At 39.1% G+C, this 12,822-nt stretch overlaps 1 protein-coding gene across 1 annotated transcript; it reads left to right on the top strand.

Moving 5' to 3' along the window:
- The first annotated feature begins 1,704 nt into the window (after window positions 1–1,704).
- On the top strand, window positions 1,705–5,221 carry LOC121194155 (putative methyltransferase DDB_G0268948). Its single transcript, XM_041056800.1, has 6 exons — window positions 1,705–1,815; window positions 1,925–2,085; window positions 3,079–3,295; window positions 4,230–4,333; window positions 4,620–4,757; window positions 5,125–5,221. The coding sequence occupies exons 1-6, from the start codon at window positions 1,705–1,707 to the stop codon at window positions 5,219–5,221; spliced, it is 828 nt and encodes a 275-aa protein (XP_040912734.1).
- The last annotated feature ends 7,601 nt before the right edge of the window (window positions 5,222–12,822 follow it).

Raw genomic sequence — 12,822 nt, 5'->3', positions numbered from 1 at the left:
ACACACTGCCTTTTGTCACAGGAAAGAATTTTTAGACCAGATTACAGTGGATCTACCCATATGTTTAGCTATATTTCAATAGAGCATCTGCCACTTTATACCCTCTGTATGTTGTAATCTTCAACTTCTTATACATAAAGTATGTTTAAGTTTGCAGTAAAACTGCTTTTCAAAACATATCCCAATACCACAGCTGATCCCTTGCAGGCTTAGAAGCACACAGAGTGTTCACATAGCTCCGAAACATGTCTACCACTGTTTTTGCACAGAAGGGGTGCTTAGAGGCTTTGGTTTAAATGAGAAGTGAAGTTATCTTAGCCAGCCTCTTATAAACATGGCATAGCTCGTAGCCCATATATTTGTTATAACTGCTTCAGTGTGCCTTCTTTAGTCTGTGATATTTCTCAGTTGGATGAAGGCTCTGCTGTACCTTGTGCAACACGAATAAAGCTGAAGTACCTCATGCTTGTGGTAGTTTTTATGTTGTAATTACAAAGAAAAACACGTCATTATTGTGAAAATGAAGTTATACTGTAGTTTGATTAACAAATACTTGGTGATGAAAAGTAATAGAAGAGGAAATAATGCACATTTTTACTGCTCAGGTGAAGATTGTAAAAACCTACAATGAGCATATGAAATACAATGCATAGTTATCCACTAAATTAAACCAACCAGCAGTGTATAAGATGGTAAAAGTGCAGTTTTATTTTATCAGGGGTTTTGCTGCTAAAGCTTCACTTGGTCTGGTTTGACCAGTAGTTCATAGTTATTGTTTGCAGACTTCAGACTGATATTTCTCTGTGACATTACTGAGTCATGTCGCAGACTCGTCTCTGCCTGTGCCACTGTTAAGCTAAGTTTTAGCATGTTACAGGCAAACCTTTTAATGGTTTTATCACAAGAGTAAAACAAGAATCTAAAACAGCATCACAAGACTTTTCTATATTTTCTTTTCCTTCCTTCCTGCTGGTCCAGTCCTCTCCCTTTCACTCAGGTCACTTAGAGATATTGTGGGAGGGAGACCTTCATATGTGATGGGTGTGTTAATAGTTGTAGAGGCTCCTCATGAGCCTCACTGTAGTCTGTACAATGAATAACAATCATCCCTTAGTTAAAGAGTACCATGAGATAATGACAAATGAGAAACCAACAGATTCAGACACAGAGGTATTGCACACATGATGCTCTTGCTACAATTGTACACATACCATTCTTACCTCACCCACATCATTTCCAACGGTTCTGACAGAAACTCATACCAGTACATGACCCATGAGCTGACCTGTACTCACAGACCTTTGAGCTTGACCTGCATTTCCATCTGTTTTAATTATAATGGATTACATTCAGTTCACTTAACAAAGTTGTACAGAAAGTAAAGTTGCAAAAGGGGAAAAAGGTAAAAAAAATATATATATATATTTTGGAGCTGTTCCTTTAAACAGGCTCATTGTCAAACACACCACATACTGGTGGAAGTAATGGCACCTCCCAGTTCCCAGGCACCCCACTGTTTTTCTCTTTTGTGCGTGTTTGTGTGTGTGTATCTCACTGCATCCAGAAAGGAATTCACAACCCTTTCAGTGTAGTGGTTTGCTCCCCTTATCTGGTAAACAAAAGAAAACAACAACAAAAAAAAACACAGGATAGATCACTCAAATCTTACGATAGATCAGCTGTTCAGAGAGGCATTAAGCAGCAATGGCTTACCGTCTGTTTGAAGGTAAAGAGCATGCTGCTTCCTATTGGAAATACAGGATCTCTCCATCAGATCATCTAATACAACGGGTGCTGGACTTCCTGGAAAAACAGGTAAGTTCCGGTTGAGAAAGTATGGTGGCCTGTTTTGGGTCTCATTGTCAGTTTGTGATCTTAACTGACTCTACAGAGAAGTCATGAAGCATGTGAAACATTTTGTCAGAAAGGTCGTCCCTTTGAGGTGGCAGTGGACGTGGGTTGCGGCTCAGGACAGGGCACTTTGCTGCTGGCCAAGCACTTTGATTCTGTGGTTGGAACAGACGTCAGTCCTGCCCAGCTGGAAGTGGCTCTGCAGCATGCCAAAGAGCCAAACATCGCATACAAGTAAGAACGGAACAACCAAGAATCAGTTTAAAATTCTGAAGATTTTGTGTAAGAAAACTGAAAAGGTACTTGGATCTCTTATTAGATGTGTGTGTGTGTGTGTGTGTGTGTGTGTGTCTGTGTGTGTGTCTGTGTCTGTGTCTGTCTGTGTTTTGTTCATGTTTTTCCTTGGCTACACAGTTTTAAATCAAGCAAGCTAAACCCCATGGTGAGATATATTTATTTTAAAAAATACATAATTTGTTCAGCTTTGAGACTCTGGTAAGCTACTTTGTTGAATCTTGGCTGAAGTGGGAACAATGTGACCCTTGTTTGGTGAAAGTGGGTCACACTGTGAGGCCCATACTACAAAACAGGTACTGTCAACAGGGTAGTTTAATCCTTATACATTGTTTATCTATATCATGTATGAAATATTTAAAAATTGTAACATATAATAAAGTAATCTTGTTTCAGTGTATGTACAGCACAGACACAAGTTTGCGTTAATTTTTCCCAGTTTCAGTGTGTTATTATTTTTATTATTTTGTATTACTGTTGGGTTACTGGGTCAAAACCACCACACAGGTACTAGGTGGAGTTTAATCCATTATTGCTTCAGTATGACATTGACCCACATTGGCTGAATTCAGAAACAGTGATTTTAGCATGTTATTAATTATAATAATAATTATAATATTCATACTTTACATTTTGTTGTTGGGAATTTTTGTGCTGCCTCACAATCATTTTCCATGAGGTGCGATTAATTTTTTGTGCAGAGCATGATGGGAGTGGAGGCTGCAAGCGATAGGCAAAGTTCAAATCAGTGAACTGTGATCTAGAGGGTATGCAAAAAGTCACAGTGCAACTGTTAGCAGGTCTGCATCAGCACCATGCATGTTGTAGGCTTATGTTTGAGTTGTAAATGCCGGATGGTCCAAACTTCTTTTCACCTGGTAGTGTCAGATGTTTGATTTGGTTAGTGACTCCATCTCTCTGTTCCATCTTTAGACAGTGTGTTGCTGAGGAGCTGCCATTTGCTGACAGCTCAGTGGACCTGATGACAGCCATGTCTGCCTTCCACTGGTTTGACAGGCCACGCTTTCTCCAAGAGGCCCACAGAGTCCTGAAGCCCCATGGCTGCCTAGCTCTGCTCAACTACACCATTGACATGGAGCTCAGCTACCCCGACTGCTGCTCACGCACACTGAACCAAGTCTGCAAAGAGGTACACACAGAGTATTCACCTGAGAGGGGTTACTGTGAATGTGCACTGACACACACTCCACCACATCTGCAGAGATAGGTCGTTTTTACTGTTAAAACAGGTATGTATACCTACATGTCAGGACACATAATCAAGTACACAGTGCATTTACACTACACTTAATCAAGTGTAGTGTAAATGCACTGTCAATAAACTATTCATAGGGATCCATCCTGCTGACATGGGTACTTCAGGAAGCTCCTGATAGTCATGGACAAGGCAGATTTTTGGTCTGGAGCACACCAGCTTGTTTAACTTGCTTACATGTACTGTAAGAACAGACTCCTGTCCCAGTTAAATGTGTGCATTTTGGCATGTAATTTTACAAACTGACTGAGCAGAAAAATAGCAGTAAACCCTGTTATAAAAGTTGAAAACACAAAGGAAATAAGAAAAAAATGCTTGAATATTTTAAAAAGGAATGACAAATGACAACAGTCTACCTTCAAAATCAGACAGGCTTTTCTAAGACAAAGGCACATTCACACGAGCATCTCCTACTTGCTCTTGGTGGAGTTTTGTACGAGTATCAGTAAGAGCATCACCTACCTGGTCCATAAACTTAAAGGGAGGCTCCTTGTTCAGTTCTACAGTTCTACTTCACCTTGGTGACACCAGTAGTATGACCTTGAATCAAATGAACAACATCTCCATCTAGTGGATATTTTTGGTAATACGTACCTTAACTGAGTGGTATATTCTTCCACAAGATTTTGTGAGTGTAAATGTACCATTAAAGTGTTATGTAATACACTTTAAAAAATTACACAGTAACTTTGGATAGATGTCAACTGACTGAAGCAAACTCACCAGTGAGTTAAACATATCTGGTTCATGCTATACATCATGACACCATATGACAGAAAGGAAAATCTAATGACTCCCTGTCTCTCAGTTTTATGCAGCCTTACATCCGTATCGCAGTCCTCATCTCGGCCCCAGCTCTATTGAGTTATACCGGGCGGCATATGAATCCATCACTTACCCCGACAAGGAGTGGTGAGTTACAGCACGTCTTGGTACATTATGTTTTTTCTAAATTTGTAATATACTAATCCCTCCTTCACAAACTTGAGTCTTTTCTCTTGCAAAGGTATTTTATCAGTTCATCAGTATTCACTCCCACCACAATAAAACACTGTGCACAATATGTCATATCAAACACGCAAAACTCTGCAAATTAAAGACTTGAGAAAACATGGGAAGAGGGATTTCTCTTCTATGTCCAATGTAGAAATCAAGCCACTAGTATGTTTGATTTGTTTGTGTGTGTGTGTTTATGTAGGCAAGAGTGTGTGTGGGTGAGAAGGCTGATGCCTCTGTCCAGCTACATGGGGTTGGTGGAGTCTTTCTCCAGTTATCAGGCTCTGCTGAGAGACGACCCACAGAAGGCCTCCAGTCTCTCCCAGAACATCTGTCAAAGGTAAATGCCTATTAGATACAGTGCAGTACAAACATATATACATATCACAAGTGTAACAATGCTCTGTAAAAATGATTATAAGAAAAATAATTAGCTAATTTGTATCAGTAAAACACTGCTCTGCATTCAGTGTATTTTGTGTTATGGCTAATATAGTGATATAATAAAGTGATCGGATGAATGGGTGAAGAAGTTTGCTGGTTGCTTTTGAGCTAAACATACTACATGCTATCAACACATGAAAAAAATGAATCAGTGGTATTATCGTTACATGAAACAAATACTGTGTTGTGTTGTTTCCTTAAAACTGACATGGAGAGATGAGGGATGTAACACACACTCTTATTTTTCATGCTCCTTTCTCCAGGTTAATGTCCATATTGAAGGTGACCTCCACAGAGACAGAGGTGGAGGTGGCTGTGAAGTATTTCTACCTGCTGGCCTGCAAACCAGAGGAAGACTGACTCCTGCCAGCACCCACATGTTCAACAAAGTCATGAATGTAGTTAAGGACACAGAAACTTGAACTCCACGTTTCTGTCTACAGATGTCATTTACGTAAAAAGAATAGTTTGACACTTTGGTGCTGGGTAGTTGTACATACAGGATGACCAGGTGATTCTTTAACAAAAACATGCAGTTATTAATTAACTCTTCAGCATCTTTATGTAGTGGTCGTCTGCTCCCTCTCTATACAGTATGTGTTTGTATTATACTGTTGAAGTGAACAGAAAATCTTTGTGTGAAGCTTTAGTTCACAGTTCTACACTTGAATATTGTGAACAATCTGTTCTGTGTGATTAGTCTTTTTCAAATGAATGACTTAACCACTGTGACAAAGTGTACAGGTGTTGTATTTGGAAAGGTTGTTTTACAAAATACCACTAGAGGGAGGCATTTGATCAAACGTGATTCTTGGGAAATACATTTTTCATATGACTGGTATATTGCATGGGTCTTCATACATCATCACTGACACGTACAATATAATGCTAACCATATGCAAGCAAAATCTATATTGTACCTCAGAATAATGCACTTTTGCCATGTTGCATTTATTGTTTTCTGTACAGGAGTCATTCATTGATCCATCTTCTATACTGCTTGATCCATCAGGGTCGTGGGGGGCGCTGGAGCCTATCCCAGCTGACTATGGGCGAGAGGCGGGGTACACCCTGGACTAGTCACCTTTGTGTGTCAATCGCTGTCACCTTTGTGTGTCAATCACTGACACACAAAGACAGACAGACAACCACACACACACTCACACCTAGGGGCACTTTAGAGTAGCCAAATGTGCGTGTTTTTGGGATTGTGGGAGGAAACCGGGGTACTTTCCTCCATACAGGACTCAGTTTTTTAAATCATCCTGCAAAGTCTTTGACAAGAGGTAAAAGTCCTTTGTGTCTGTGTCAGAGCTGAGACAACCTTTGCTTCTCTCTGCTCCAAAGAAAAGTCAGGTAGAGAATGAGACTTGAGATCATTCTGAGAAATCTCCAGAATTTCTTTTCAGGCTTGAAGTTGAGCTCTTTGATTGTCAGCCTTGAATTTTCTTTATTCAGGTCACCCTTTTGATTCCTCTGATCTTTGTCATCTTCTGACAACTGACAGGCATTTCTAAGGTGGCAGTTACACCTGAGGTCACAGTGTTTGCCTGTATCCATTTTTCATCTCCTGTTCAAGTCTACTTTTAAAAGTGAACCATTCAGTTCTGTGTTTTTATAAAGAAGTCTACAAATACATGTGAATAAACAATATGCATGAGTCTAACCCACAAACACAGACAAATCACCTTCCCCAGTGACATACAGTCTCAGGTTGCGATAAACTGAAGAGTCAGCAGCCTGTAGCTCTGTAACCTGGCAGGGGACCAGTAACACTGACCCCACTCTCTGTTTGCTGGGACACACCACAGAGTGGAAAACATGCCATCACTCCAAATAACGTTCACAATGACCTTCAGTGATCTCTGTATTAAGAGGAGCTGGCCCAAATCTGAAAATAGTATCTGAAAATAACAGATACCATGTGTTGTTTTTTCCCTGGTTACATAATCATAGATTTGTGCCACATGAGGGAGAAAAGAATTGAATTGTGTCACTTTTACCAGAGGGTGTAAGTGAAGCCTTTATGATTGTTCTGAGTACCGGTGTATTAAAACCCTCAGAGTCTTTGTTTGAAAGGATATCAGAACATTTCTGAGTCTTACTAGCAGAGATTCTTTTAGTGAGATAATTTCACATTTCATTAGCTGCCGTTTTTCCACTTTTTGACTTTTAGAAACCCGTCTCTCATTTAAAGTATCAGTAACCATTTTGTATGATTTGCTCTCACGTCTGTCATGGCCTTAAACGAATCTACAGCATCAGAGACAGCTATGATCTCTTTATTTGTGCTCTCAGCAGGAAGTCATTTGATAACCTATAATCAACATTTTATAACAACAGTGTATTAAATGACATGTCATAAAACATTGTGAAATGTGAAAACAATGTGAGGGATGAACCTTATAGCAGATTTAAGCTGAGCAGCCTGTGTTTGACCAATTGATTCCCTGCTGGTCTCCGAGACTTTGTAGTTGGTCTTGTTTGTGATGTTTGTGCTGTCGTGCCTGTTGCAAAGGAATCCTCCACTGTTTTTACATCTGCCTCTCTCTGCTCCACTGGTTGACATGCTCTCTGCTTGCTTTTTCCATCACAAAAGATCTGTTGTGACAGAACCCTTTGTCTTTATCCACTGTCTCACAAACAGAATCATCCTACATGCCCTTACCTGTGAGGTCTGGCCTCTTTCTTGGACTGTGAATCTTAGTCTGAGATGGAGACACAAACACATTTTAGTGCAGTGCAGAAGTGGTGATCCTTCAGCCCTTTTGTGCTATTGGTAGCCACTGGCATAGCTTGAGGCTGTGGCCTGACTCTGTTTGATTGATGCAGGTGTTCTGAGTGGATGTGTTTGTGTTGTTTGCATCTGGTAGTACCAGGGGCAGAAGGTTGTCGGTTTTTATCTTATGGTCTTGAGCTAGCTCAGTTTCCAACACTGACCTTCCTCTGCTGTAAAGCTGTCACACCACATAATTTATTTACGTATGTGTAATAATTTGTTTGGTGAAAGAGACAATATCACTGAGCTAAAGGAATGATTTTGTTGTTAAGGCTTTTATAATGTTTTTACTGCCTGTTGGTGTTTTCTGCTTACCTGCACTTTATGGCCGTGCACATAATATTTTCTATAAAGGAATAAAAGTTACAGTCCAGACTGTCAATATTTGGACAGTTACACATTTTTTGTTCTTTGGGATCAGTGCTTCAGCACATTCAATTTGAAATAAACTGATGGATACTACAGTAAAGTGCCAAGTCCCAGCTTTAACATGAATTTACACTGGTTTACATCAGCACATATGATGTACTGAGAAAAATGTACTAAATGGACTAAAATGTAATAATAATCCTTATCATAATTATACTCATAACATCCTCCTCTGTTACTAGTAAGTGTTAAGAAAACAGGGTAAAATCTTAAAATGATTTACATGACAGGTTTAATTTTAATAACAATTCATTACAAATGGAAAGTGAGGCTAAATGCAACAGTTCCAAGATTTCACTTAACAAAACAAAACACTGCACCATCTGGCAAATCTGAGCTTTCCTTTCTGCATGTTGTTGCAGCTGTATATACTTAAACTTCAGGTCAGTTCTCTCACAAACATGGTGCTATTGTCTGGAAGATTATTGATGGAAAACATTCGCTTTCTATCTTGTGATGCCAGATCTCACCTCTTCAAAAGGCTGTCAAAACTCAGCAAATACTCAGCTTTGAGTGATTTATTTCTATCGATCTGTTTTTGAAATATGTCCAATAGGATATTCCCTCTAATAGAGTATCAGTGTCTCTAATCTTTTCATCTTTACAGACTATCACAGATTTTGGTGCATTTATATAGACGTGCAGAAACACTGGTCATCATCCCTTTTACGCTTCTATATGTGAAATATTCAAATTTTGTGACTTAACATGGAAAATGTGCATAATTCATGAGTCAAACACAAGTCAAAGCCCACCACAAAGGATTATCACACAGAACTACTTTACAGCACTCTATTTGAATATACAAATGCGAGACAGGACTCAGTGGCATACTGATTTGTATTAGTCACGAGGAACATCCTTCCCCCTCCTACCATATTCAAATGAAAGAAGAGCACAGTGTTTAAACAGAAGGGGCAATGCTCAAGAGGATATTTAGGTGTTAAGTGTTTGTCTGTGGGCATGTGTCATTTGTAACAGAAGAAAATGGGCTACCTGTTTACGTGAGCGATGCCAGGCTCAGACACCCCTCTCATTCTGTTCAAATACTGCAGAGTGAGCTGGACTGGCTTCAAACCAAGAGAGTTGTTCCGTCAAACAGTGAGCATGTCTGGTGTGTCTGCTGTACAGATGATCTCCTGAGTGAAAGTGGAGTGTGTAACACCACTCACAGGATCTGTGCTAAAACTAAAAGCCCGTCTTGACTACTGAAAGATAAGTTCAAATGAATCCATATTTTAAGATGAGAATATGCCATAGAAGTGTCATACACTTGTCATACAATGTTTACGTTCACAAACCACATGTTTTAATAATTTATGATCAAACGTTTTCACTCATTTTTATTCTTCTTGGAGTGTGTTCCATAACAAATTGGAAGAAACAGGAGGACATTGCTCCCATGAATCACTGCATGAGTCACCTGGTGATAAAACTTTCTGATGCGCCTCTGACTCTGCTGCTACTTGCAGACATTGCACATTGCACCAGCTTTCCACATGCCTGAGGACAGCACAACAAAGTGCTGCTAACAACTTTTCCTCTGTTTCAGGTCCCATTTATTGTAAAAAAAAAAAAAAAAAAAAAATCATCTAAGTTACATTCTCAGCTATTTCTGGGGGAATTTACACATAATCTAATGTGACCTCGATGGAGGACGGATATTTGGAGTCACTGGTCTAATGGCTGTTCTGTAATGTGTTAGTAGTAATTGTATTTCTTTTTCTGACAGGACAGATGGATGTCTGGTAGATGTTAACCTGCAATGCTAAACTAGGACACTTTCCCTGCACATTAGTAATTCATTTTCTGATGTTTATCATCATTTTATTGGTTTATTCCACATGAAGTCAGACTGATTTCTATGGTTATAGCAACGGTGCAGCAGAAGTAAAGCAAACACTAGCAACTAGTACACTGGCAAACGGTATAACACAGGATTTGTTTTATTATGACAAGTGCATTAGTCATGTCCTTGCAGAGAAGTTTTTTTTCTCTTAGATTTAGTAGACACTACGCTCTCATCTGGGTCATGTGGTCCAGCAGGGAGAGCAAAGCCCCCGGTGTAAGACTTTGTTTCTACATGATTAAGATTAGAGCCGCTGGGACTGCTGTCACTGCTGCTGCAGTCACAGCCACAGTCTGAGCTGAACTGACAGCTGGATGTGACTGTAATGTAGATACACAGGAATTGGTGGTAAAACACTTAGTAATTAAGGAAATACATTTCCTACATGAGTGTTGTAAGTGAAAGCTTGCCGTAGTACTCCAATTCTGTGAGCAAGTAAGTTTCCAAGATTAACCAGATTTACCAGATTAAAATTAAACTATTTGGGTATCTCCTCATGAATTAGGTGATCGTGTTGACTTTCAGTCAAACACCATCATCAGGGCAAAGCTTGAATTTGTCCATTACTTTGGTTTATGATCAAATATCTGCAAAGCTACAGTAAAGTCATTCTCATCAACCTCGGCTGTGATTTTTGATTGTATTCGCTAATTGGCAAATACTTAGCATGCTAACACACTGAACTAACACAGTGAACATGTTAAACATTATATCTACTAAACATGACATGCTGATGTTCACATTTAGGTCAAAGCCAGGCAAGTTTATTTGCATAGTACCTTTCACTAACAAGGCAATGCAAAATGCTTTATACTGATGAAGAAGAGGCATTATAAGAATTCAATATAAAAAAGACACATAAATAGGATTTAAAGAGGAGCAGAACAAGATAAAGGAGGGCAAGACAAATTAAACCTTTGGATAAAACTTACTGCATAGCTATGATGATCGTCCCAGGTTTAACAGAACAGATGTTTTTAAAACTGGGATTTAAATGAAATGAGAGCAGTAGAAGACCTAAGGTTTTCTGAGAGTTTGTCCCAGAAAATGTGGTGTATAAAAACTGAATGCTGATTCTTCATGTTTAGTGTTGATTCTGGGGGACGGTGAGCAGACCTGTCGCAGACGATCTGAGAGGTTTGAAGAGCTCATAAAGGAGCAGCAGCTCAAAAAATTTATTTTGGCCCAAAACCATTTTGTGCTTCATAAACCACTAAACATGAAAACACTCATATTTTAAAATCATTTCTTTGATGCACAGGAAGCCGGAGTAAACATTTCAGAATGCTGCTGCTAGAGTCCTCACTAAGACCAGGAAAGCGGATCACACCACTCCAGTTCTCAGATCTTTACACATGATTAATTCTTACTGTATTCTTCAGGTGATAGCTTGATTTTGTAATTGTCTTCATGTGGTGGTCATATCTTTGTTTCACTAAATTTTGGTAACTTTTTTGATTACTAACCAACACAAAGTAGTCCCTGTCCTTCAAATAGGAATTAAACCAGTATAGAACCATGCCACAGAGTCCCACTAAGTTTTTCAGAGTGTAGAAAACTGTAACATGTCTGTGGTTAAGAGGATGTCATTCAAGACTTAATCAAGCTCTGTCCTGGTGCTTTGGTGTGTTTGAAATCCTGACTGGAAAGCATCAAAATAACTGTTTAGGACCAAGAAGATGTTAAGCTGTTGAAAAACAGCCTTTTCAATGACTGTGCTTAAAAATGGGGCGTTTAATTGTGAATCAAGTTGTGTCTTGAGATAACTTCTGTTATGTTCGGCGCTATATAAATAAAACTGATTTGAATTGAATTAATATGGGCCTATGATTGTTCATTGGTGAGTCATCTCAATTCTTCTTTTTTTTAAAGTGACTTGATAACTGCCTGAGTGTAGAGAAGTGTTGACTATTTGCCAAAAATCTGATGTCATTCAGTTTAAGACATTTAAAAAAAAAAAAAAAAAAAAAGCCCTTGTCTTAGTTGGAGCCTCCAACCAGTACTTCCGTTTTACAAGTGAATCCCAAATGGACTGAGGCACTTTAACTCCAGATCAGTTTGGACGGAGGCCATCTGCCCTGAAAAGATACCTACCTCCTAGGACTGTTTGCAGTGGTCCTCTAATAAAACACACTGGGCTTCCAGTTTGTCCAGGCAGTTAAACAGTTCAATTAAATCCGAGTAACCTCTTCCACCAGTGAAATAAGCGGAGTGACTGAATCCCAGTCATGGAAGGGAGATGAAGGTGACAGTGGGTAGACAAGTTTAAAGCCTTCAAGACAACACAGACTCTGGATTATACACAGCACAGCAGCAGGAGGCAAATCCTAATATTTTTGTATTCGGCACGCAGATAGCAGATGTTTTTTGACTTTAGGTGAACATTTTCCAAGTCACTGTTGGGCTGCACACATCAAAGTTGACAGAAGCTAATTAAACATTTCTTTCTTTTTTTTTTTTTAAAGGTTTCTGAAAAGATAAACATAAGTCTGAAATTCCTTGTGGTGCATCTTCCGTCAGTTAATTGCCCCCTTTGGGTAGAAAAGCACAACAAACTTTTTTTTAATCCTCCTCTCTACAGTGCTGTTGAGCCCCGAGACCCAGAAGTGACAGAAATGTTTTATTTCAAAGTGAATGCCTTCATATTCAATACTGGATTTTCTCTTTTATAGGTCACTTGAGGAGAAGTTGGAAAGCTTTATTTATTGTTATCTTTACTATGTTAACAGAATTGTCCTCCCTGAATTCTTGAACTCGTCTGGATTTCTGACCTACTGTCTTCCTTTAATAAAGCTTCACTCTGCTCAGTTCATGCTGATTTTTACCTTTTTATTGTTTGGATGTTAATCTGCAAAATAGTTTTCAAAATGTAACTGTTCAAATTTTAGATAAAAGCGTTTCTTT

The sequence above is a fragment of the Toxotes jaculatrix genome, chromosome 15, assembly GCF_017976425.1.
Source record: "Toxotes jaculatrix isolate fToxJac2 chromosome 15, fToxJac2.pri, whole genome shotgun sequence".
Lineage (NCBI taxonomy): Eukaryota > Metazoa > Chordata > Actinopteri > Toxotidae > Toxotes > Toxotes jaculatrix.
The sequence above is the reverse complement of the archived record's forward strand: the minus strand, read 5'-3'. Positions and strand labels throughout refer to the sequence as shown.